At 42.2% G+C, this 27,490-nt stretch overlaps 1 protein-coding gene and 1 pseudogene across 1 annotated transcript in view; one reads left to right on the top strand and one right to left on the bottom strand.

Moving 5' to 3' along the window:
• The first annotated feature begins 342 nt into the window (after window positions 1–342).
• PHLPP1 (PH domain and leucine rich repeat protein phosphatase 1) overlaps window positions 343–27,490 on the top strand; it is a 267,876-nt gene continuing 240,728 nt past the window's right edge. Inside the window, exon 1 of the mRNA XM_050767517.1 lies at window positions 343–2,227. Within this exon, the coding sequence (XP_050623474.1) occupies window positions 661–2,227 (1,567 nt within the window). The 5' untranslated portion in view covers window positions 343–660. The remainder of the gene's footprint in view (window positions 2,228–27,490) is intronic.
• LOC126941650 (uncharacterized) lies at window positions 16,983–17,079 on the bottom strand (annotated as a pseudogene).

Below are 27,490 nucleotides of genomic sequence, written 5' to 3'. Positions count from 1 at the left end.
GAGCACAGCCAAAGGACCGCTGGGACTTGTAGTCCACCATGTCTCCCTCGGGATTGCCGGTCCCGTGACGAGAACCACAACTCCCAAGGTGTACCGCGCGCCTCTGTCTTCACCGCCCTCTCTGAGGCCGGCTCAGGAACCTCCCGGGAAACTGCCCCCCACCCCGCCCCCGTACGTACGCGTCACGTTTGTTTACCCTGAAGCTCCGCCTCCGGCCATCCCCCGGCTCTCCCCACTCCTCCCTGGAATGCCGTCATGCCGGCGATGAATATTCATGAGGCACACGCGGCCCTCCCGCCCTGCCAGCCTCCCGCCTTCCCGCTCCCGGAGGGTGATTAATATTCAATGAGCCCAGATCCGCGGCTGGTTCGCCGGGTTGAGGCGGGGGGAGCGGGCGGGGCCCGCGCTGGGGAGCCGGCGACCGGGGCGGGGAGGGCGTGTGTCGGGGGGGCGGTGGCGGCGAGGCGGGCGCGCGGGATGGAACACTGAGACACCGACGGAATGCTTCGAATCGCCACATAATCCCCTGGAACGACCGCGCCGAACGCCATTGGCTTCTCCCTTCTCCGCGCGCCGTCGCCGTCTCCCACCTCCGCCTCATCGCCTCCCTCTCCGCCCGCTGCCTCCGGAGCTGGGGGGGAAACGCGAAGCCCCACTGCAATGGAGCCCGCCGCCGCGGCCACGGCGCAGCGACTCCCCGAGCCCGGCAGGGAGGACCGAGCTTCGGCTCCAGCGGCCGCCGCTGCGGCAGCAGCGGCCGCGGCGGCTCTGGCGGCGGCGGCTGGGGGCGGCCGGAGTCCGGAGCCCGCGCTGACCCCGGCGGCCCCGAGCGGCGGGAACGGCAGCGGCGGCGGGGCGCGGGAAGAGGCCCCGGGCGAGGCGCCGCCGGGGCCGCTGCCGGGCAGAGCAGGGGGTGCCGGGCGCAGGAGGCGGCGTGGGGCGCCCCAGCCCATTGCCGGCGGGGCTGCCCCCGTGCCCGGGGCCGGCAGCGGCGCCAACTCCCTCCTGCTGAGGAGAGGGCGGCTGAAGAGGAATCTGTCCGCGGCCGCCGCGGCCGCCTCGTCGTCGTCGTCGTCGTCGTCGTCGGCCGCTGCTGCCTCGCACTCCCCCGGCGCTGCCGGCCTCCCCGCCTCCTGCTCGGCCTCGGCGTCGCTGTGCACCCGGAGCCTGGACAGGAAGACGCTGCTCCTGAAGCACCGGCAGACGCTGCAGCTGCAGCCGTCGGACCGGGACTGGGTGAGGCACCAGCTCCAGCGCGGTTGCGTGCACGTCTTCGACCGCCACATGGCCTCGACCTACCTGCGCCCGGTGCTCTGTACACTGGACACCACGGCCGGCGAGGTGGCCGCCCGCCTGCTGCAGCTGGGCCACAAAGGCGGCGGCGTGGTGAAGGTGCTGGGCCAGGGGCCCGGAGCTGCCGCCGCCCGGGAGCCCGCTGAGCCGCCCCCCGAGGCCGGCCCCCGGCTCGCGCCCCCGGAGCCGCGGGACTCGGAGGCGCTGCCCGCGAGGAGCGCGCCGGGTGCCGTCGGGGGTCCTCCGCGCGCGCCCCCCGCCGACCTACCCCTGCCCGCCGGCGTCCCGGGCGGGTGGTCGCGCCGTGCCAGCCCCGCGCCCTCGGACTCCAGCCCCGGCGAGCCTTTCGTGGGGGGCCCTGCCTCTTCTCCCCGCGCCCCGCGGCCTGTGGCCTCCGACACCGAGAGCTTCAGCCTGAGTCCCAGCGCCGAGAGCGTATCCGACCGGCTGGACCCCTACAGCAGCGGCGGCGGCTCGTCGTCGTCGGAAGAGGTCGAGACCGACGCAGCCTCGGCCCCGACGGCGGTCCCGGGCCAACCTCGCCGTCCCGGCCGCTCCGCGCAGCCCCTCCCGCCTCCCCAGACGGCCTCCTCGCCTCGGCCGCAGCAGAAAGCCCCGAGGGCCGTTGACAGCCCGGGCGGGGCCGTCCGCGAGGGGCCGTGCGAGGAGAAGGCGGCGGCATTCGTGGCCCCGGGAGGCCTCCAGTCGACCCCCGGGAGGAGCGGGGTGACCGCGGAGAAGGCGGCTCCGCCGCCCCCGCCGCCCACCCTGTACGTGCAGCTCCACGGAGAGACCACCCGGCGCCTGGAGGCGGAGGAGAAGCCATTGCAGATCCAAAATGACTACCTCTTCCAACTGGGATTTGGGGAGCTGTGGCGGGTGCAGGAGGAAGGCATGGACTCGGAGATTGGCTGCCTCATCCGCTTCTATGCAGGTAAGGAAGTCACCTGCCTTGACGGGTGAGTGCAAACGCTGCCGAGGGCCGAAGAGTGATTCAAATTGCTTGTCAGTTTGCCCAACCCAAGAGTAAGTGCGGGTCCTGGTGAGTCTTTGTCTTAAACTTTACAGCTTTTTCATACAGTCTGTGTATACTAAATTGAGCAATCTTTAAATCTGCGCGTTTGATCAATCTTGAGGGCTCAGAGGTTGGAAAGCAATGTCAAAGAGGTGGCTGAATCACCAGGAAGTACAGGAAGCAGATCCCCCTGAAAGCGGCAAGAGCACCTTTAACCATAAAGGTGCTTCCTCGGGCTTGTTGGGTTTCAGGCTGTTTGGGATTTCAGGTAAACTGTCACGTGAGCATAAGACGGACCGAAGAAATGAGAACAAAAATGCTAGAACACTCTTGGCTGCATTTGACTGCCCAGTTCAGCGTTCTAGCTGTGTGTGCCACCGGGAGCTCCTGACTTGTCAACTGGTGCCTTTGTTTATTTAGCTCTGCCACACTCATAAATTACCCACGGAGCCCTCATTAGAAATCTGACAAAAGGGCCCCTTTTAAACTGACACTTTTCCCCAGCGCTTTTTTGCTCAATTTCTGTTTCGTCTGCAAGTTTGTCTTGCATTAAAAAAAAAATGTTTTTTCCTGTTTCTCTCATTTCTTCCAGCCTTTATAGTCAGAACTGACCACTGCAATACGACTTGCAGGAGGGTTCACAAGAAGGATTTAAGTGGTTTACTATTTCTTCAGATGTATCCTAAAATTTTCCCCTGTCTTTTTTCAGTACATTATCAAATTCTTGACTAGGGGTGATCCATGTAATATTTCTCTTTTGGCTAAAGACTTGGCTAGTACTAAATTCAGGAGCTATAGATCCTGGATATTGTACTTGAGTTTTCTAAGTAGTTTACATCCCTTTCCTCTTCTGGTTTGAATAATTATGCTCTCAGTGATAAGGAATTTTATTTAAAATAAAGTTCTCATAGCAAAATTAAATCAGGAGTGTTATATCTTCGCCAACTTTAGGTTTTTAGGTTGTAGGTGGTGGTGGAAAAAGAATCATACTTGTAACTCCACTGATTTGTAGCCATTCTTTACAATTTAATGTCTTTTGGTCCAGCTTGTGTCCCAGTGGCAGTTTAATTAGTTTGCATGAAGAAATCTTTACATCTTTACTCCCACATTGAAATATGCAAGACTGACAGGATTCCTGGTGAGATAGATGCCCTTTAAATTTCTTGGAAGTTTTTCTGAAATTTAAGTGGATTTCTGATGAATCTTTTCCTTGTAAAGAAAACCAAATCATAATACAGTAGCATCTGCAGTATCTGAAGACAGTTTGCCAACTCGATGACATGGCTTTTAAAGTTTATGGTCCACGAAATAGATGATTTTTTATGTAAGATCAACAACTGTATTCTTTTCTCCGTTAATTCTTTGTAAAATATTGTTATTTTACAAAAGCATTAAAAATAGGTGCCCTTTAACTACGTGGAAGGAACTGTATATAAAAACAAGGGACGTATTAAATAGAGTTTGAACAAATTTTACATGGAAAGAGTTTGCTTATGGATATGTCCATTGTGATAAATGTCCATGGAAAGGTTTTGGGTGTCACAGTTACGAAATTTAGATCTTTATTTTTCTTTGATTCTCTTCAAGAGTGTCTAAAACATTCTAATGGGTAATAAACACTTTTTTTTTCCTCAAAACTCATCTCAATATTAAAATGACAGGTCTTTCCTGGTTAAATCTTAAATGTTTGGCATGATCGTTTAATCTTTTCGTTTTGTCCTTTATGAAAAGCAGTAATTGTTACCTCATTCTGCACTTACTGCCTTATTTCTGTATGCACAGCATAAATGCATGTATGCCTCTGAGTATATGCTTACATATACTCACACATCTGAGTAGATGTGTGGGGGATGCCACACACAGTATCCACTCTATTCTTGAACATGAAGCCAGTGTATAGGTGTCCTAGAAGAAAGATGCCTGATTGTTGCCAAGTTGTCTAATTGCTTATTTTGGCTTTTAAACAAAGTTGATCTTATTTTAAGCCTCAGTTAATATACCACACATCTCTGCTGTTATTCATTTGTCATAGAACAAAATTTAGTGTATGGTGAATCCACCTGAATTTTTGCGAAGAAGTTCAGTTACTGATGAACAAAACTGTAATCTCACTTACTGAACCACTGTCAGGACTCCACATATAGTGAAGGTTTGCACCAGACTGGAAGTGATTCCTAGAAATGATCTCTGTGTTCCAACAGAATATAGGACACCTCAACAAGATAGAGTTACATTTTGGTAGTAGTTTTTTTCTGTAGGAAGAGGATAATTAATGTTTGTTTTAGATGATATCTTTTACAGGGTTTTTGAAAATTCTGTACCCCATTGGTAATTTTATATATAACTTATTTTAAAATTTATTGCTGCATGTTGTTTTGTTTATGCATAGTTGGGGTTAAGGATAGCTAAGAAGTTGCTTTCAAATTCTTTTGAATATTTTTCTGCATTTAACTTGAGCTTATCTACTGTTTTGAGGGTCTACTCTCTTGAAGATCATCTTTCTATTAAATTTTAGTATTTGTAACCTTACTAGGGTTGTTTTTTAGAGGCTTTGAAAGCCATTTGTGGTTGCTTTGAATATTTAAATATTTATCTGGGTAAAGTAAAATGAAAGTCTTTAATGAACGAGAAGGCCTTGGATAAAGATACTATCTAATTACAGAGTTGTTAACGAAAACTTAGTTTGAAAATTGTTATAGCATCTCCCAGGCCACCATTCTCTTAGCTGACTTAAGATATGGGAAATTTTAATTAGCTTTATCTGAAGTTACTTAAGTATTTAATATCCCTTTAAAATCAGACATCTTGAATTTTGCCTGAAAGAGAGTAATTATAGGTTAAAAATTTCAAGAACTTAGGTTGCCCGACATAAGTTATGGACTCCTAAACATGAATGAGCTTTTGTTTTAGACTCTCTGGGGAGCCTTTGTCGTTGATGTAGGGCAGCGTTAAACTATATCTTTTTATATTTTTTGACTTTTCTCCCAGCACTTAGATCTGAGTACTCTGGCAATTTCTGTTCGAATTTTAATAATGACAAAGGGTGCTGACAGAATAAAGTGCACATTCACTGTACCTAGTGAATCTTGGTCAAGATATTTTTGTGTGTGTCTCCTTGGGAGTTCGTGGGAACAATCTTTTTATTCCTCTCCTATTTTCTTTCTTTTCTGGGAATGATCAAACCTTATGTGGTTTCCTACATGCAAACCAAGAGGGGAGGGGTGGTTCAGCATTAAGTTATAATATTGACAAGCAGGTTGTTATTACTATAATTACAGTAGTATTGAGTAACGTGGTTTGAATGTGTGACACCAGTGTGTGCTTGAACAGTCCCTTTAATTTTCAGTACAGAGGGTTGAAATTTTTTTTTTTTAGTATTTTACATTTTTATATTTATATTTATTTGTTTTTGTTGTAAAGTATGTGCCGCCCTTCACTACTATGGTTTGATAACATCTACAATACATTGGTTTTTATTATCCTCAAACATCTTAAAGGGTTTTCACATAAATTATTTGATTTGCCCTTTCAATTATTTGATTTGCCCTTTCAAAAACAGTGTTAAGGAGGGCCGGTGGCAATCCTCTTTTCAGATGGAGAAACTGATGCACAGAGAGATCTGACTCTTGGTTTTTTCCATCCTTGGGAGGGCGGAGAATAGAGAGCTTGGGTATTCTGTTTTGCAATTCATATCACTTTCCATGAATCGATTAAATTAAATTTACACTTGAATTTTTCCCTTGTTTAAAAGCATTCCAAAAATATGCTGTTTTTGTTGGTAATGAGGTGATATTATCCTGTAGTTCAAAGTGGTATTTCTTGTGAAATGTGGATGGTTCTGTTTATCATGGTGCCTTTAAAAATGTAAAGAACCAAGACGGACAAATAAGTAGACAGTGTGGAAAGAGTACTGAAGTGTTCTAAATATTCTGGTTGCAAATAGTCATGCTTGGATTTAAGTTGGTATGAATTAAAGTTTACATAATAGTTCTTTTTTCTCTTATTCAAGCATACCTATTTGTTAAACTGTAAATCTTCATTGATAAGTAGAGAATTAATACTTTGCCTGAAAAGTGGATAACTTTTGAGGGGTGTGTGTGTGTGTATGTGTGACAGTTCAGTTCCTTTAAAACATGGCTTTTAAAGTAACTGAAAATATTTTTCATTAAATATCTTATTTGCCTAAATCTATTATTAAAAAATTGAATTGTCTTTTAATGGTGCTTTCTTGTTGTTACTGTGCTCTTGTTTAATTTTTATAATTCATATGTTGTATAGTGCTAGAGATAGAGAGTAAGTTCTTCTCCCTGAATTTCATAGTTATTTCTAAATTTGTGTGTCTTTTATACTCACTGAAATAATTGTAGGGGCAGAAGATGAGTGTAAATGAGTTTGTGTAAAGTTTTAGGTTGAAAGTTTTATCTTTTGGTTGCTATAAGATTATCAAATCACCCGCCTTAAATGATCGATATATACAAAGATGGTTATTTTTTTAAGTGTAAAATGTTTTTGTTGTTTCTCTTTCTCTTCTTAGAATCCTGAATTTAGCTTTTCATTTACTGATAACGTAACATTCGCTGATGTTGTATGTGATCCAAGCCTAGTATAATAACTTGGCATTTTAGTTTAACATTTGTTGAATTTAATTTGTGGAATTTTGTTAAGCAGCTGGTGGTGTGTGCCCTGATTCTTCAGCTTTCATCCTGTTTGGGTCCCCAGGGATGTGTTAAACACACATACACACAGCGGCATTTCTCCCATGGCAGGAGATTTTAGATGTGCCACATACTATTAATATCTTCTATTTCACGTGAGTGAACTCTGGATTTTGAGAGAATAGCTCTCTCTGAAAGTTTTCTTAGAGTTAACAGGTTCCCCCCCAACTTTTCAAAGGCATCTCGTACCTTCATTTTGCAGTGAATTTAATGAGACATCTGTCAAATGAGGCATCTTAGATTTAATGATTTTGTTATGTGCCAGGGTTTAACATAATTCAGTCTATCTGGACTGGAGAAGGGTTTGATTGTACTGTGAAAGTCAAGAGATCCTGAAGCCACTCAATAGAAAAACGATTCCTTTAAAGACGCCTGACATTTTGAAAAAGAGAAAGAGATGTTATCAAAATGTCTAAAACAGCCTGGGAAAATGAAGTCTTTTTTTTTTTTCTTTAAAGTTCCACCTTCTAAACCCATTCCATCCCTTTAATCACATGCATCTGGTGGAACACTGGTAATGAGGGGTTTTGAATCTGGCCTGACGTCACTGCGATTCTATTGCAAGTCCTTTTTTATACTTACCTTTGGTTTTCTAAAGATAATATAATTAAACAAAATCGACCATATGGATTCATTAGATATATTGGATATTTATAACCTAAGGCTGTATGACTGACTGGATTTGTATGAAACTTCAACTCCAGAAAATTTTGATAAATTGAAACTCAAGTACCTAGAAAAAATAGACTTTAATGATACTTTGATTAAAAGACGTTTAGTATATTTAGGTAACTGTGAAATAGCAACTCTTTGAAGTTGTGTGATATTATACTTTTTATCAAGCATAATAACTGTTACTGGATTAATGAAGTGTTGTTATTCTTTGATTTTAGAGTTGGAATGGTTTTGTTGTGTTACCATGACTTGGCTTCATATACTTTTTGGTATGTTAAATGAAACAAGGCATAACCATTCTGTAATGCCACATGCATACTGAAGTAATTTTTTTCCCTGTTGTATTTTTTACATTTGAGATTTTTATACATTGTAAAATGCATTTAACACTAAAGTGTCTTGTGGAGGTGTAAGCCTAGTGGCCTCTGAGTTTGTGACCTAGAAGTTAACAATGAAAACTCCGTGAAATACTTTGTTTGTAGGTTGCACATATTGTTTGATTTTGGAGATATCAATACTTTAGCAAAACACAAGCAAAAAACATCCAGAATTTTTGGCATATATTTTTCTAACTGGAGCTTGGCAAATTAGCCTTGCTTCTGGTTTGTGAAAGCATTCAGTTGAAGATTGAATGAAATTTGAAATATTTGGTTTTGGACCATTTCAATAATGCGGGAAAAATCTAATTAGAAAGTGAAGTTAGAGAGAATTTGAATTGGTCGTAATTTTTTTGAAGTTTTTTTCTCACATTCTGTTTAAGCAGGAAGAGATTTGTATTTATTGCTCTCTATTTCTTCTGAGTCATACATCTGAGGAAGAGCAGGTGGAGAATGAATCTTTTCATATACCTGCCTCACTTAATAATGTGTTAGAGTGTTTGGGCTTTCTTTTCAAATACCAGGCATGTTTTTAAATACAGCAAGAGCTTGGCTGGTGTGTTGGGGGTGGGGGTTGGGTGAAAGTCACTCTCTTCTTCAAAAACAGAACTTTGGGAAGGAATTTTTTCCTTTTATCTCACACCGTGAGAGAAAATGTACTGCTTTTTAGAGAAACTAGTCTGAGAGTTGGGAAACTTGGCATGACTTTGGGCATTCATTTTAACCTACCCTGGGCTTTGATTTCCTCCTCTGTAAAACGATGGAGTTGGAGTAGAACAAGTCCAAGATCTCTTCCAACTCATAATATTCTGAGGCATCGTTAGAGAGCCTGTTTTTTTTTTTTTTTTTGAGACGGAGTCTTGCTCTGTCGCCGGGGCTGGAGTACAGTGGCCGGATCTCAGCTCACTGCAAGCTCCGCCTCCCGGGTTTACGCCATTCTCCTGCCTCAGCCTCCCAAGTAGCTGGGACTACAGGCGCCCGGCACCTCGCCTGGCTAGTTTTTTGTATTTTTTTAGTAGAGACGGGGTTTCACCGTGTTAGCCAGGATGGTCTCGATCTCCTGACCTCGTGATCCGCCCGTCTCGGCCTCCCAAAGTGCTGGGATTACAGGCTTGAGCCACCGCGCCCGGCCTCTGTTTTTTTTTTTTTGAAGGGTTTTGAAAGTTGTAGTTGTTTTAAGTTCTGTAAGACATGGCTGTGGGCTTAAAACTGTCAAATCCCCTGCCTTTTCTTATGGGCTTGGACCTAATGTACACAAGTCAGCTGGAGGTTGCCAACCAAACAAAGCAGACCTCCATTTTGGTATAGATTTGGACAAGAATTGATGTTTGATTACCCGTTCTCTGTCATTCCTACTCCTAAAGTAGAATTCAGCATGCCACGGATGAGTATAAAGAAGTACATCCTCTTTTAAGTTAAAGTGAAATTCTTAAATTAACTTAGAAAGCAAGATGCCTTCGTAGTCTAGTTCATCAGGTTTACTGTAATAACTGTATTAGAGGGATACAAATGTGCAAAATTTACTGGCTAGTTAGCTTTATTCATGGTGAGCTGGGTGCTTGCCTACCAGTGCCTAGAGTCAGTAGGAGAAAAAATATTTTTAAGAAAATGGAATTTTTACACTGTTGCTTTGGACAGGTAATAGGATTTAGGATGTTGTAGAGATAATTTAGTCCAACATCTGTATTTTTATAGACGAGAAAAGTAAACCTGTGAGGTAAAGTATCTGGTCCAGATTCATTGGTCAAGTCAGTTACAGAGTTAGGACCACACCTAGGATTTTGATGATCTGTCCAGTGTTCTTTTTTCCCACACTGTAAATCTGTATACTTAACTGTCTTTGGTGGTTCTTTATATTAATACTATTAAAAATGAAAGTTAAAGAAATTGTGTGCTTTACACAGTTAGTGATTTCTCTCTTCAAGGTTTTTTTTCTAGTTCTTTTCATTCTAATCAGTGCTTTTGAGGGATTGCATATCACTCTGACAGATTGTAAGAAAAGAACTTCTGATGGAACAGGTGGGTATTTTAATTGCACAGAGAGAAATTAGATTTCATCAGTGATGTTACCTTTGTGGGATGCATGATAGAACTATTGACAGTTGGCAGAGAAGGGGTACAGTGTTAAAAAATCAATGTTCTTAGTTCATTTGGTACTTTGAAGGTGAAATTGTTAAAAGAATAAAAATGTTGGAAAAAGAAATCATTGAATTAAAAAAATAATTTGGGAGAAAAATTTAAGCATGAATTTTGAACAAAATTTCCCTTTAAATATGTGTGTGTTGGCTGTTCGCGGTGACTCATGCCTGTAATCCCAGCACTTTGGGAGGCTGAGTCGGGCAGATCACCTGAGGTCAGGAGTTCGAGACCAGTCTGGCCAACATGGCGAAACCCCACCTCTACTAAAAATACAAAAAATTAGTTGGGCCTAGTGGCGCACACCTGTAATTCCAGCTACTCCGGAGGCTGAGGCAGGAGAATCACTTGAACCCAGGAGGCAGAGGTTGCAGTGAGCCAACATTGCGCCACTGCACTCCCGTCTGGGCGGCAGAGGAAAAAAAAAATTATGTACGTGTTAAAAACATTCAACATTATATTCTTTGAATTATTTTTAAAAAGATGTGTCAAAATTAATTGCAACTTAGCTTATTTTTCAGGTACGTGTACACAGTTCTACCTTTCTGTGACATACAAAAATTGAAGCAACTTGTTCAGTAGTCTTTGGGCTTTTGTTGTGTGCTGATTTGGAAGTCTGTATCATGAAGTGTGCCATTGCTTTGAATACTTTCTCTCTCTCTCTTTCTGTCTCTTAAAAAAAGAGAGAGAGAGAGAAAGAAATACCCTGCTCTCATTAGCAAAAAGATAGTGTGTGAACTGTGGAAACAAATTATTTCCAGCTAATTTTAGGGTATGACAGATTTCCTTTTATGCTGGATTTCATTTTAATTTAATTATTTATCTTAAGCAAAAGTTTTAGTTTCCTTTCTATGGGAGTTAACCAACTAAGTCAATTGATTCCTCAAAGATTTTTTTTTTACTCATTTTTAAATGAGTAAAGGAACTTTTAAAAATGCGTAAGTACACAAGGGTAAAAATATATTGCATCTGTCATCTTGAGTATTTACCCCAGATGCTGAAGCAGAGGAGCAGTTTCTCTCGATGGTCTTTTAGAGAGGTGATACGGCGGGGGGGCAGCGGACATTCAGTTCTAAGTAACAAGGAACTCTCCTGTGTAAACATTGCTATAATTGGCAAACTTATTCTTCCTTATGCACACACACACACAATGTATGTATGTATATATACACACACCACACACACCCCCCACCCACCCACCCAAACCCCGCCCACACACACACATTCTCCATTCAGTGTTGAGGTAGGGTATGATGAGAGGTGGTAGTTGTATTTATGGATGGGAGGGGGTGAGTAGGGTAACTGATCCTGGAGAAAAAAAAATATCAATTTAAAAAAATTGGCAGTTAATTTTGTTGAACGTTAATTGGTAACTCCTTGTGACTTGTTCATATCCCTTGCCTTCCTTTTTTTTTTTTTTTTTTGGTTGGATTTTTGCCTTTTTCCTACTAATTTCTTTGGGCGTTACATAGAGAAACTAGTTTTGTTTACTAAGTCACTAATATTTTCTTTATCTGTTCACTTTTATATCAGTCTTTTCCTCTAGGTTTTCAGGGTCTGTGTCATGCTTAGAAATGTCTTCTCTACTCCAGGATTTAAAAAATTCTCTTATACTTGTAGTATTTTTTCTTTTCTTTCCTCTTCTCTTCTCGTCTCTTCTCTTCTCTTTCTTTTTTTGATGGAGTCTTGCTCTCTTTGCCCAGACTGGAGTGCAGTGGTGTGATCTCGGCTCACTACAACCTCTGCCTCCCGGGTTCAAACGATTCTCCTGCCTCAGCCTCCAGAGTAGCTGGGATTACAGGCACCTGCCACCATGCTCAGCTAATTTTTGTATTTTTAGTAGAGACGGGGTTTTGCCATGTTGGCCACGCTGGTCTCGAACTCCTGAGCTCAGGTTATCTGTCCGCCTCGGCCTCCCAAAGTTCTGAGATTACAGGCGTGACCCACCACGTTGGCAGTTTTCTATGCATAAAAATTTAATGTATCCATTGTTTAAGATAGGAAGGAGAGGCTAGGTGTGGTGGCTCACACCTGTAATCCCAGCACTTTGGGAGGCCGAGGTGGGTGGATCACCTGAGGTCAGGAGTTCAAGACCAGCCTGACCAACATGGTGAAACCCCATCTCTACTAAACATACAAAAATTAGCTGGGTGTGGTGGCGGACACCTGTAATCCCAGCTACTCGGGAGGCTGAGGCAGGAGAATCGCTTGAACCTGGAAGGTGAAGGTTGCAGTGAGCCGAGATCAAGCCACCGCACTCCAGCCTGGGTGACAGGGTGAGACTCCGTCTCAAAAAAAAAAAAAAAAAAGAAAAAAGAAAAATAACAAATAGTTCCCACATTTTAATTGAATGGCCATGTTATTTCTTCACTGATTTAAAATGCCCCTTTTGGCAGGTATGTGGCACACGCCTGTATTTCCCACCCTTTGGGAGGAGGCCAAGGCAGGAGAATCATTTGTGCTCAGGAGTTCGAGACCAGCCTTGGCAACATAGTGAGACCCTGTCTCCCAAAAAAAAAAAAAAAAAAAAAAAAAGAAAAAAAGCCACTTTTCTCCAGAGTTTATGCCATTTTTGCTTGTTTGTTTTAACTGGCAGGCCGGGGATTAAAATCTACAATATGGAGTAATGTAGGTTTAGGGTAGGTATTAGGATTTGTTGAGGGCTAGTAGCGAGAAAAGGAAGGCTCTTTAGCCTTACCACTGCATTTCTTTTTGATGCCCCAATTTCCCTTGCCATTGTCACTTTTAGGATGGCAGCTTATGTGCTTCTGGATATGGACTTATCAGGATACTTCTTTCTTGTGGATTCGATATCATCACAAAGTGGCTTGGATGGGAAGGGGGGGGGGCTGGAATATAAAATATTGCTTCTATGTGTATTTTTCACCCTTTACATATTAGAGATAATTTTTTAGGCCAAGTGTGGTGGCTCATGCCTGTAATCATAGCACTTTGGGAGGCTGAGGCGGGCAGGCAGATCACCTGATGTCAGGAGCTTGAGACCAGCCTGGCCAACGTGGCGAAACCTCCTCTCTACTAAAAATACAAAAATTAGCTGGGCGTGGTGGTGCATGCCTGTAATCCCAACTACTCGGGAGGGTGAGGCAGAAGAATAACTTGAACCCAGGAGGCAGAGGTTGTAGTGAACTGAGATAGTGCCACTGCACTCCATCCAGCCTGGGCGATGGAGTGAGACTGTCTCAAAAAAAAAAAAAAAAAAATTTTTTTAAAGCAGGGACATAAAGCATTGATTTCTGTTTTCCGAATTTGAGCTCTTTGACTAATTTATTTTGCATTAGGCAGCAGTCTCAGCTGTTTATTTATACTGTACAGATTCACTGAACTTTTTTCACCTTCTGGAGAAGTTCTGGGGCTACCCCTTAGAGGTCATTGTGAAGCACATACGGTTTATCTTTATATATATATATTTTTTTGAGACGGAGTCTCGCTCTGTCGCCCAGGCTGGAGTGCAGTGGTGCGATCTCAGCTCACTGCAAGCTCCGCCTCCCGGGTTCACGCCCTTCTCCTGCCTCAGCCTCCCGAGTAGCTGGGACTACAGGCGTCCACCACCACGCCCGGCTAATTTTCTTTTTGTATTTTTAGTAGAGATGGGATTTCACCGTGTTAGCCAGGATGGTCTCGATCTCCAGACCTCGTGATCCGCCTGCCTCTGGCCTCCTAAAGTATTTTTTTTTTTGAGACAGTGTCTCACTCTGCCACCCAGGCTGGAGTGCAGTGGTGCGATCTCAGCTCACTGCAACCTCTGCCTCCCAGGTTCAAGTGATTCTCCTGTCCTGCCTCAGCCTCCCGTGTAGCCGGGATTACAGGTGCACGCCACCACACCTAGCTACTTTTTGTATTTTCAGTAGAGATGGGGTTTCACCATGTTGGCCAGTCTGGTCTCAAACTCCAGACCTCGCGATCTGCCCACCTCGGCCTCCCAAAGTGCTGGGATTACAGGTGTGAGCCACTGTGCCTGGCCTGGTTTATCTTTTTAATTTTAAAAAAGGAAGGCTAACATGCCTATTGAAATTAGTAGACTCTGCCGGTGGTGCCTTAAGTTTTTTTTTGGCTAGCCTGAGAAGGGGGTTCCATGCGTTGTCTTGAACTGATGACAGTTCTTGGTTACAGGAATGATAATTTGAAATAGGTCTGACTTGAGGTAGCAGAACTCAGTGATCCTGCGACCAGTGTTCTAATTGTACCCATGGTGCATTAGTGCTGTTAAGTCAGTTAATTCCCAGAAAAAATCAAGTGGTTTTTTAGTGGGAATGGGGGAGGGAAAAGGAACACATGTCAAATATAGAAAAGTCAAATTAGAACATCTGCCATCTTTGGCAAACAGGCTTTCATGGTCTATTGACCAATTCTTAGTTATTATATAAATGACTACAAGACACAAATGGTACTGCTGTTGGGTTTTGTGGCTTTATAAGATTCTGTTTGTTAGACAACTAGGTTTCTCTTCTGTAGGCTTTTAGTTGTGTTGCAGAAGTTCCAAACCACCTTTGCTGGAGTTGACTATAGGCTTTAATACATGAACACTTAAGGAGAAAATCTCCAGACCCATTGCTGTAAAATACTAAATGAAGCCGGGTGTGGTGGCTCACGCCTGTAATCCCAGCACTTTGGGAGGCTGAGGCGGGCAGATCACTTGAGGTCAGGAGTTTGAGACCAGCCTGGACAACATGGTGAAACCCTGTACCTACTAAAAATACAAAAAATTAGCTAGGCATGGTGGTGCACGGCTATAATCCCAGCTACTTGGGAGGCTGAGGCAGGAGAATCACTTGAACCAGGGAGGTGGAGGTTGCAGTGAGCTGAGATCATGCCACTGCGCTCTAGCCTGGGTGACAGAGCGAGACTTCATCTAAAAAAAAAAACCTGAATGAAATGAAACTGTGGTCACCACATTTAGGTATGTGTAAGTAACAGTGCTTTCTTCCACAATGACAAACCAGATGTTATTTTTAAAAAATTTGAATAAGCAAGTGCAAAAGAATTGAACTGCTTCAGCATAATTGTATCCTGCTGCCTAATGTTCAAGAAATTATATAGTATTTTGATATTTAGCAAACATTTCTATCACCCTATATGCTAATTACTGTTTAGTGCTTTATAAATATTTAGTGCTTTATAACTATTAATTTAATTCTGATAACAATCCTACAAGGTACGTTATGTTATCACCCCAGTATTCCAGATAGAGAAGTGGAGTTGCAGAGCAGTTTGGTAACTTGTCTAGATTTGTACAGTGAGCAAGAGAGAGGCAGAATTCAAGTTCAGGCATCAGGTGTCAGAGTTAACTGGTAAGTGTCCCCCCTTGATTTGCTGAATATGGAAAACTTATCCCTAATGAGCTGCTGTGGTCAGTTAGGGCACATCAGCATTTGTGAAGCACAGACTTTAAACTAGTTACAACCTGGACTTGAGCTCTGGCTGTGCCACTGACACAGAGCTTTTCTGCATTCTTTCTTACCTGCTGCACAAGGTTGTTGAGAGGATCAAGTAAGATAATGAATGAAAGTGTCTGTGATAACAGCACTAGTTCTTACAAACCATCCCTCCACATTTTGGGATGTATGTTGCTGCTGCTTCTTAGGGTGGAAAGAGCACTGGAACCCTTCTGTGGTCTGTGCGCTTCTCTTCTTTACATGATGTGAGACCTATAGTAAACCTCTTAACCTCATTCAGCCTCATTTATTAGAGAGAGAGAGAAGAGATGATTAAAAAAAATCTGTTTTTGGCCAGGTACAGTGGCTCATGCCTGTAATCCCAGCACTTTGGGGGGCCGAGGCAGATGGATCACCTGAGGTCAGGAGTTCGAGACCAGCCTGGCTAACATGGTGAAACCCTGTCACTACTAAAAATACAAAAAACTAGCTCAGCCTGGTAGTGGGTGCCTATAATCCCAGCTACTCGGGAGGAGAATCCTATGAAAACGGGAGGCAGAGGTTGCAGTGAGCTGAGATCGTGCCATTGCACTCCAGCCTGGGCAATGAGCAAAGCTTCGTCTCAAAAAAAAAGTCTGTTTTGAAGAACTTTGTGAGATTCTGAGTTGATGATACGTGTGGAAGTGCTTTGTAAACTGTGAGGTGTTATACAAATGTAATGTGGTTTTATTATTTTTAGCAATGGTAAATTGCCGCAGATGTTAATTAGAGCTAATTAGGACTCATTAAGGAAGATGGGATCTCCTGTTGTTGGGCACCGATACTCAGTTACATGGAAGACTGTACAGGCATACCTTGTTTTATTGTGCTTGCTTTTGTTGTGCTTTGCAGATACTGCATTTCTTACAAATTGAAGGTTTGTGGCAACCCTGTGTTGAGCAAGTCTGTTGGCGACATTTTTTTCCAACAACATGTGCTCACTTTGTGTCTCTGTGTCATATTTTGGTGAGTCTTGCAATATTTCAAACCTTTTCGTTATTTATAATTTTTTTTTTTTTTTTTTTTTTTTTTTTTGAGACGGAGTCTAGCTCTGTCGCCCAGACTGGAGTGCAGTGGCGCGATCTCGGCTCACTGCAAGCTCCGCCTCCCGGGTTCACGGAATTCTCCTGCCTCAGCCTCTGGAGTAGCTGGGACTACAGGCGCCCGCCACCACGCCCGGCTAATTTCTTTTTGTATTTTTAGTAGAGACGGGGTTTCACCGTGTTAGCCAGGATGGTCTCGATCTCCTGACCTCGTGATCCGCCCGCCTCGGCCTCCCAAAGTGCTGGGATTACAGGCTTGAGCCACCGCGCCCGGCCTCGTTATTTATAATTTTTTAAAAAATATGGAACGTTTCATGAATTTGCATGTCATCCTTGCGCAGGAGCCATGCTAATTTTCTCTGTATCAGTGATTTTTGATGTTGCTATTGTCATTGTTTTGGGGCATCACATACCACGCCCATGTAAGATGGCAACCTTGTTAAAGTTGTGTGTGTTTTGACTGCTTGACGGGCTGGCTATTCTCCCTCTCTTTCCCTCTCCTGGGGCCTCCCTGTTCCCTGAGACACAACAGTATTGCCATTGGGCCAGTTAGTAACCCTATAAAGGCCTCAGTGTTCAAGTGAAAGGAAGAGTCGCAAGTCTCTCACATTAAATCAAAAGCTGAATATGATTAAGCTCTGTGAGGAAGACGTGTCGAAATCTGAGAAAGGCCAAAAGCTAGTCCTCCTGTGCCACAAACAGTTAACCAAGTTGCAAATGCAAAAGAGGTTATTGAAGGAAATTAAAAGTGCTACTCCAGTGAACACATGAATCATAAGAAGGCAAAACAACCTTATTGCTGATACGGAGAACGTTTTAGTGGTCTACACAGAAGATCAAACCAGGTACAACATTCACTTAATCCAAACCCTAATCCAGAGCAAGGTCCTAACTCTCTTTAATTTTTTGAAGGCTGAGAAAGGAGAGGAAGTTTCTAAAGAGAAGTTGGAAGCTAGCAGAGATTGGTTCATGAGATTGAAGGAAATAAGCTGTGTCCATAATACAAAGGTGCAAGGTGAAGCTGCACAAGTTACGATGTAGAATCTGCAGCAAGTTATCTGGAAGATCCCGCTAAGATCATTGATGCAGGCGGCTACACAAAGTGACAGATTTTCAGTGTAGATGGATGAAGCATCCTTCTACTGGCAGAAGATGCTATCTAGGACTTTCATAGCTAGAGAGGAGAAGTCAGTACCTGGCTTCCTTCAAAGGATAGGCTGACTCTCTTGTTAGGAATTAATGCAGCTGGTGACTTTAAGTTGAAGCGGATGCTCATTTACCATTTTGAAAATCCTAGGGCCCCTGAGAATTCTGCTAAATCTGCTCTGCCTGTGCTCTATAAGTGGAACAACAAAGCTGGATTACAGCACACCTGTTTGTAGCATTATTTACTTAACATTTTAAGCCCATTGTTGAGACCTGCTGCTCAGAAAAAGAAAAGATTCCTTTCAAAATATTACTGCCCACTGAAAATGTACCTGGTCATCCAAGAGCTCTGATGGAGATGTACATAGAGATTAATGTTGTTTTCATGCCTGCTAACAACATTCATTCTGTACTCCATGGAACAAGGAGTAATTTTGAATTTCTGGTCTTATTATTTAAGAAATACATTTTGTAAGGCTATAGCTGCCATAGATAGTAATTCCCTTGATACATTTGAACAAAATAAATTGAAAACCTTTTGGAAAGGATTCACCATTCTGGATGCCGTTAAGAACATTTATGATTCATGGGAGGAGAACCTCCATTAACATAGGTTTAGAAGAAGTTGATTCATGGATGATTTTGAGGAGTTCAAGGATTCCATGGAGGAAGTAACTGCAGATGTGTTGGAAATAGCAAAAGAACTACAATTAGAAGTGGAACCTGGAGATGAGACTGAATTGCTGCAATCTCATGATGAAACTTGAATGGATGAGGAATTTCCTCTTATGGACAAGCAAAGAAAGTGGTTTCTTGAGAAGGAATCTACTCCTGGTGAAGATGCTGTGAACATTGTTGAAATGACAATAGAGAATTTAGAATATTACATAAACTTAGTTGATAAAGGAGCAGCAGGGTTTGAGAGAATTGACTCCAATTTTGAAAAAAGTTATGTGGGTAACGTGCTGTCAAAGAGAAATCTTTTGTGAAGATTTCTTTTGTTAATTGAGCAGCAAACTTTATTGTCTTATTTTAAGAAATTGCCACAGCCACCCCAATCTGCAGCAGCAGCCGCCTGGATCAGTCAGCTGCCATCCACATTGAGGCTAGACCCTTCACCAGCAAAAAGATTATGACTTGCCAAAGGCTCAGATCATTGTTAGTACTTTTTAGCAGTATTTTAAAATTAAGGTATGTACATTGTGCTTTATACATAATGCTGTTACAAACTTAATAGTCTATATAGTGTAAACATAACTTTTTATATGCACTAGGAAACCAAAAAATTCATGTGACTTTATTGTGATATTCACCCTATAACAGTGGTCTGGAACTGAACCTGCAGTATGTCTGAGGTATGCCTATACACTTTCATTCATTTAATCAGTAATTACTGTGATTATTTACTATATCGTGGTCCTTTGAATTAAAGATGATTAATGTAAATTGTCGAGGATCCCTTGAATTACTTACCAATTTGAAGGCATGTTTGTGGAAACAAGCCAACATTAACAATAAAAAGGTGAAAAGTGTTCTAATGGAGACATAGTATTCGCAGGTTACTGTAGTAGCAGGAATGGGGAGAGAGCCTCCAAACTCTACTGTGTCACCCTGGAAGGACCAGGAGTAGACTGTTGCTTCAGTTCTGGGATCCTGAATTGTTTTAGGAGCAACTCTAAATTATTGGTTCAAGATACAGTGTAACTGAGTTTAGGATTAATAGTTCCAGTTGAGTCCTTACCATTTACCATATACTTCCAGGCATCTGGGCCTTTTTATCACTTGAATTGGTTTGGGCTCTATTTGGTATTCTAGTTTGTGAGGATCTAAATTCTGGGTTAAGCAAATATTTGTTTTGATTTTTTGAAACAAAAAATGCAGATGTACACGGGCTAGAGGTTGCACTAAAGCCTGACGGTACCCTAGAGTACACTGAGGGACATTCTCTTATTTCTTTTTTTTAAGGCCTATGAGGTTTTATTTTTCTGTGCATTTATGAGGTTGATGGAAAGTGCTGTTTATCTTCTGAAGGGAGGTACGTTTTTTAAGTTTGGTGTTGTATGTACACCACATTCATGTAAAAATTGGAAGATGATGATTTGGTCATGATCTGGGGGCATTTTTAAAAATGTATCTCCTCTCTGGATCTTCATGGAAGAAGGAATTTTTTTAAAAACCTCTCATGTATACTAGGAAGAAACAAAATCTTTCAGCGTTCATATAAGCATAAAACAACTTATTAGCTCTTTTATCCATGACTGTAAAACCTGTACTACACACATGGCAAGTTAAGTCTTTACTAATGACCTATTATAAATTATTTTCATCTTGAGTAGATGGTAATGGCTCTGTGAAATACTGTCTTGTAGTAACGTGGATGACAGCACTGGAAAATGAGCTGCTTTTTGCTTTTTGTGTTTTAGAATTATGAGAAACACCATGGTAACAAAAAAGAAGTTATTTCAGCCTGTCTGACTAAAATAAGTCATGCTTCTAATCCAAATAAAATACTTCTAATTCAAACCAATCAACATTCAGGTTAATTACCTGCCAGTGGGTATTTTCCACCGTCTATTATTAAATAACACCTATTTGCCCTCTGTGAAAATTTTTACAGAGACTTCAGTTAACTCATTAGAGCAATATCAACACTTGACAAGCTGATTTTTATGGGGGATATTAACAGAAATGTTATCACCAATGTAATCAGAAGGAGAATAGTTATTGGCCCTTGTGATTATAAAGCGGAAACTCAATGATCCCTTGCTTTGTACCAAGTCATAAGAGGGACTTGGCGTTTTATTCACAAAATGAATATGTGATTAGAAAAAGTTCTGTAAACATATCTTGGAACTGATTAAGAGGATGTCATAGGATGCCATTCTTTTTTTTTTTTTTTGAGGCAGGATATGGTACTGTTGCTTAGACAGGAGTGTAGTGGTGCGATTTCCACTCACTGCAGCCTCTGCCTCCTATGCTCAAGGCATCCTCCCACCTCAGCCTCCCTAGTGGCTAGGACTACAGGTGCATGCCACCTGTAATTGGGCATTTTTAATTTTTGCATTTTTGTAAACCGGCTAATTTTAATTTTTGTATTTTTTGTAGAGATGAGGTTTTGCCATGTTGCCCAGACTGGTCTCAGACTCCTTAGTTCAGGTAATCCGCCTTTCTTGGCCTCCCAAAGTGCTGGGATTGTAGACATCAGCTACCCTGCCTGGCCAAGGATGTCATTCTTAAGATACCACACAAACGTTCATTTCTGAGAGTAGGGATTGTCTTGTTAGTATAGTTGGAATGCTTACTTTATATCCTGGATTGACTTGTAGTCATTAGAATTGGGAGGTGTCATTTCTTCCTACTTTTATAGATATGCATACTTCCCCTTCCCAGCCCCCCATCAAAGCAGCAACAACAGCAGCAGAACAGTTGACCACCCTCTTGGTTTTAAAAAACTGACAGATTAACCCAGATAGCATCAACCTCTAGATAATCCTGATGGGTAAAAGAAAGTAGTAGAGTTCATTTATCTTTAGCGTACTATCACAGGCACAATTATACTTACCCCATGCACAGTATCTTCTTTATCTTTTAGAAACATATGTAATATTGAAATAGACTAAACCACCGTTGTCTGTAGACAGTTACTAAATCAGAACCTGACAAATGCCATAATTGAAGTAGTGCCTGTTAGAGTATAGCTTTGCCAGGTTTCACTGGTATAAAATGGGTGAGAACCTCATGGATAGCCCAGAGATGACCTGGAATCTTTGCACAGGAAGCAGGCAGAGGGCATCTAGTACAATTTCTTACCTGGCATAGAAACCTCTGCTTGTCCATTCCTGATTAGTGGTTAGCTGGCTGGCCTCTGCTTGTTGACTGCATTATGTTGAGCCTTGGCCCCTTGAAATGTGGTCTGTGGATCAGCACCATCAGCCTCCCCTGGGAGCTTGTTAGAAATGCAGAATCTCAGGCCCCACCTCAGACTTACTGCATAATCGGCATTTTAACAAGATCCCCAGGAGTTTCATCTGCACGGTGGGAGAGGGAGAGAGTAGAAGGAGGGAAACACCGTGTGATTCAGGCGAGACCCTGAGGGCCTGAGCTAGGGCAGTGGGAGGGAGTAAAGGAGATTGATGTGGACATTATCCTGGGACTCAGTAGCTAACTGGCTCTTTTGACAACAGAAGCTCCAAAATGACAAGTTTACAGTTGGGTGATGGAAGAATTGTGGATCGGTTCATAAAAGTAGGAAGCAGCAGATTGTCTAGCAGATATCACTGATTAATTCAGTGATCCTTGAGGACCAGGCACTACTTAGGAGTTGGCGACATAATGAATGAAAGTGTGTCCTCTGCTCTTGTTATTTGCAATTTAACACTGAAGGATTGGTTTTGCTGAGGCATGAGTTTGAGATGATAATACACTTTAAGCTGACTGCAGCCATCTGTTTAATTGGTAAATGGGCCTGGCTCACCACCCAGCTTCCAAATCTCAGTGAAGGTTTGTCACTTTCTACTGGTTACCGTATGTGTGGTAACTCTCAGGAGGTGATATAGACATTATTTATTTACTTGATTTTCTTGTAGAAGCCATTTATTTTTTTCCATATACAAAATAAATGCTAGCACTAGCTATGGCTATCAGACAGAAGTGAGGAGGTCTTAAAAGAATATGTATTACATTTATGAAGCTCTTAGGTTGTATGTCTTTTGAATGTTGAGTTTTTCCTATCTAATGGGAGGTGACGTTTACATAAATAATAATAATAAAACTTCAAATGCCTTAATGGAGGCATTTATACAGTGCCGGAGGAATCCAGAAAGGCTGACAAACCAGCTCTCCCTGGAAGTAGAATCCTCTGGAAAGGCTTCCTGGGAAAGATTCTCCGAGAAAATAGCATTGCATGAAAAGGGCATGCCAGGTTCTGCAGCATGAATGACAGGGCTCGATGTGGGTGGGGAATGGTGAGTAGCTTGGAGTGGTGAAATTTTAGGTGATGAGATGAAAAGTGGTAGGAGATGAGACTGAAAGAGAGGTTGAGGCCACGTGACGAAAGGCCTCACATGCTAAGGACTTGACTTGATAAGCAAGTCGAGTGGAGAATGACATGATTAGATTTGTAGTCTTTGGCATTAACTGGGCAGCCAGCTGGGGGATAGATTGACGAAGGGCTGACTAGAAACTTGGAGACTGCCTTAGTAGGGCCTTTGATAAACATGTTTTGACTGTGTGTGTTAAAACAGCCTGTCAGGAGCTGAGGAAGGAATGATACGCTGCCCTTGCCTCAAGGAGTTCAGCCTAGTGGCAGGGAAGGAAAGCATGCAGGGCTGCTTGGAATGTGCTGCTTGAGAGGTTTGTACAATGTATTTGTCATACCAAAAAGAGAGGTAATCACCTCTGCTGCAGTTGTGATAGGTTTGATAGGAGATGCTTTTGAGGATTAGGAAGAGTAGACCAGGAGCTGGAGTGGATGGGACAGGACATTTTTGGCAGGGGACCTAGAAGCTAGATGAAGGTCTACATGAGGTCAGTGCAGATGAAGAACCGTAAACATAGGGTGATTGTTTACAATGTAGAATTGTTGGGTCTTCATGAATGATTATATGTGGAGGGGGAAGGACAGTTCAGGATTTTTTATTCACTCCTGAACTAATTTGAGTACAGCAGTTCCCACTTATTTGAGGAGGATATGTCCCAAGACCTCTAGTGGATGCCTGAAACTGGAGGTAGTACCTATCCCTGTAGGTAGAACATTAGCTATACAGTAGGCCATCTGTATCCATGGGTTCTGCATTCATGTATTCAACCAACCACAGACCGAAAATATTCAGGAAAAAAACCCAAAAAACAATAAAAAATAATAGCCTGGGTAAGATAGTGAGACCCTTTCTCTACCATTTTTTTTTTTTTTAATTAGCCAAATGTGGTGGCACATACCTGTAGTCCCAGCTGCTTAGGAGGCTGAAGTGGGAGGATGGCTTGAGCCTGGGAGGCCGAGCCTGCAGTGAACTGTGATGGTGCAACTGCACTGCAGCCTGGGTGACAAAGTGAGACCCGTCTCAAAAACAACAAAAAAAACCCCAAACAATGCAACAATGCAACAATAAACAATAACAAAAAAATATGGTATAACAACGATTTACATAGCGTTTACATTGTGTTAAGTATTATAAATAATCTAGAGATAGTTTAAAGTATGTGGGAGGATATACATAAGTTATATACAAATATTTATATAAGGGACTTGAGTGTCCATTGATTTGGATATCTTTTGGGGTGGGCGGTGGTCCTGGACCCAGTACCACTTGGATACCAAGGGATGACTCTACTATGTTTTTCCTATACGTATATTCCTATGATAAATTTTAATTTATAAATTAGGTACAGTAAGACATTAGCAACAGTAAATACCAATACAGCAGAACAGTTGTAACAGTATACTGTAATAAAAGTTATGTGAATATGGTCTCTCAATCTTACTGTATTGTACTCATCTATTTTTGGACTGTGGTTGGCTGTGGGTAACTGAAACTGTGGAACGTAAAATTGCAGATAAGTACAGACTACTGTATGTCCTCCATGTTGGTAACTAGGGATATGGTGTGAACTAGACCAACAATGTTTTATATGTCTGGATGAGTTGGAGGTTTCTAGTTTAGGGGTGACTGCAATCCCATTAACTAACAGGCAGAATATGGGAGCAGGAATTGGTTTTAGGGTAAGACCAATTCTAGAATGAGTTAGAATTCTAATGATGAGTTAGAATTTGGATGTGTTAAGTTTGAGGTTCCTGAAGAACATCTAAGTATATGTGAAGAGCTCCAGGATCATCTGTATTTAGGTAGTACTTTTGAAGCCTTTGGATTGAATGAAATTGCTGGATAGATAGGACTTTTGAAGCCTTTGGATTGAATGAAATTGTTAGATGGAGTGAGGAAAGGCCTTAGGAAGCAACTCCGAGGAATGCCTATATTTAGAAAGTAGTAGCGAGTTATATTGAGTGAAAGGATTCAGACATGAAGGAGATACACCTCTATGATTATGTTTATATGAAGGTCAATTAACCGGCAAAGCTGATGTTTGGTGATGTATTGTAGTGGTTACCTTTCAGTGGGATATGGATGGGAAGGGACATGAGGAGCCATCTGGTCTTGATATTGCTCTTTGTATTGATTTGGGTTTTGGTTTTCTGGGTGGGTACATATATAACAGTTCATTGATTGGTACCCTTATGGTTTGTGTGCTTTGTTAGATGTAACTTATATCTCAGTGGAAGAAGAGAAGAGGCCCTGAAGGCAGAAATTTGAACAGTATTTCTATCCTGAAGGGAGAGAGGGAGAAAGAGGCTAAGGATGATGGATGAACAGAGGGGAAAAATTTAAACAAAGGAAAGTCTTGGAAGAAATAAGCAGGCATGGAGCACCCATGAAGGAGTTAACCCTAGGTAGGAAGAGGGTCATCTGTTTCCATAAGGCTTTTAGGAAGGATGGATAAAGAGATTCTTGTAAGAGCTCTGGAAGTCTTTGGGTCTCAATTGGCCTCAGTTTTCTTAGTGAATTAGAAGGTGAAGAAAAGGTAAGTCTCAATATTTGTTGTAATATGCTTTTTCTTGAGCTCATCAACCAACTAATCGTAGTGTATACCATCTGTTGTGAATTCATGAGTGATTTCAACTATTGCTGAATTTTTGGAGGACTGATCCTTCCTTGGGCCATCCTAAAGCACCTTACTGCACTGGAAGGGAAGCAGGGACAAAGGAGAGGTGGAGGAGCTGATTGCCAAACTTGGTTTTACAGGTTCTCCAATGCTTGCCTGGGGTAGGTTTGTTTTGACAGCAAGCACAGCTTGTAGTCCCTGCTCCTAATCTCTAAGGGTGTGTGTGTGTGTGTTTGTGTGTGTGTGAGAGGGGGTAGGTGGGGAGGCAGAAAGACAGGATGTTCAGAAGCCTTCATGAAAGCTGCGAGTAGTAAATAACCAAGCTGGGATTGTGCTTTCCATTATATTCTGTTTCCTTTCTGTTTATAAACTCATTTATGGATATCTTCTGAGATAGATTTGATTTTTTTTTGACTTCTTTTTTCTTATGACTTATTTCTTATGACTTATAGGTAAGAGCTGATTGTGAAGAATGTATTTTCCATTCTTAGATTATCAGAATGACTTGTGGATTAAATCTGTTTAAAAGTGAACATAAAGACATGGTAAATTTTAAGTTCAGTTAGATATAAACCAGATGGTATAGAGGACAGTTATTATAAATAATAAACACTGTTAAGAAACCATGCTAAACCTATCATGGAAATCTTGTTAATTGTAGTAAGCATTGAATTTTCATTTTGTGCTCAAGACTGAGCTAGATGCTGAGATTTTAAATTGTGGTGATTGAAACAAAAACGAGCATTATTTTAGTTTTTCTTAAGAATATAACTGTGCCTGGGCACGGTGACTCATGCCTGTAATCCCAGCACTTTGGGACACTGAGGCAGGGGATCACCTGTGGTCAGGAGTTCAAGACCAGCCTGGCCAACATGGTGAGACCCTGTACATACTAAAAATACAAAAACTAGCCACGCGTGGTGGTGCACATCTTTGTAATCCCAGCTACTGTGGAGGCTGAGGCAGAAGAATTGCTTGAACCTGGGAGGCGGAGGTTGCAGTGAGCCGAGATCACGCCACTGCACTCCAGCCTGGGCAACAAAGCCAGACTCTGTCTCAAAAAAAAAAAAAAAAGAATATAATTGCTCAAATATTTACTGATGTCTTTGGATCATCTAGCTGTTGTATATTCCCAAAGCACAGTTGTGTTTTGTAGATTTTTAATAAAGGTAGTTTGAGAACTAGGATAGAAACTCTTGAGAAAGAATCGTAATTGCTCACTCTTCATATCAAACATGATGAATTGCCAAATAGCAGTAAGAGTGGAGAAAAATAATAGACCATTCTTGATTTTATAGGCCCTGATGGAATGGCTGTAGAGTTCGGTTGTTTTTTACTTGCTCAGGAACTTTGTATTTATTGGGCTAGCAGTTGTTGGCACAAAGGTTTGTTTGTGTTCAAAAGTCACTGATTAGTGGTAACAAACTTTTTTTCATATGGGACACTGTCTTTTTTTCCCTGAGTCTACTTAGTCAATTCAGATGTAGAGTGCTTGCTTCCCAAGGTATAAGGTGCTTTGAAGGCTGGGGGAAAAGATGAGTCACCAGATCCTCTGCCTTTTCAGAAGCTTAAGCCAATTGCACAAGGACACAGATTATCATAAAACAGAGCAGAGTAAGACAGTACCATAGGGTTCTTCTTCCTTTTCAATTTCTTGCAAATACTTCTTGAATTTTGTGCCTTTTATGTGCCAGTCTTTAACAAGATAGATGTAATGTGGTCCTTGCCCTTGTGACTTCAAAGTAGGGAGTAAACTTACCAAATACTTTTATAAATAATTGTTTAATTGTAATTGTGATGTGTGCCACAAAGAAGAAATCTAGTATGCAGTGAATTCTTGTTTAAGCGGAGACCTGAGGATTGAATAGTAGCTTGGGTTACAGGGTACGTGAAAGAGCATTGCTAATAGGGAAACAGTACATTTGAAAACTCTGAGGTAGGAAACCCAGCAAGTTTAAGGACTTAGAGGAAGGACCAGTGTGAATATAGTATAGTGACTGAG

The sequence above is a fragment of the Macaca thibetana genome, chromosome 18, assembly GCF_024542745.1.
Source record: "Macaca thibetana thibetana isolate TM-01 chromosome 18, ASM2454274v1, whole genome shotgun sequence".
NCBI lineage: Eukaryota > Metazoa > Chordata > Mammalia > Primates > Cercopithecidae > Macaca > Macaca thibetana.
The sequence above is the reverse complement of the archived record's forward strand: the minus strand, read 5'-3'. Positions and strand labels throughout refer to the sequence as shown.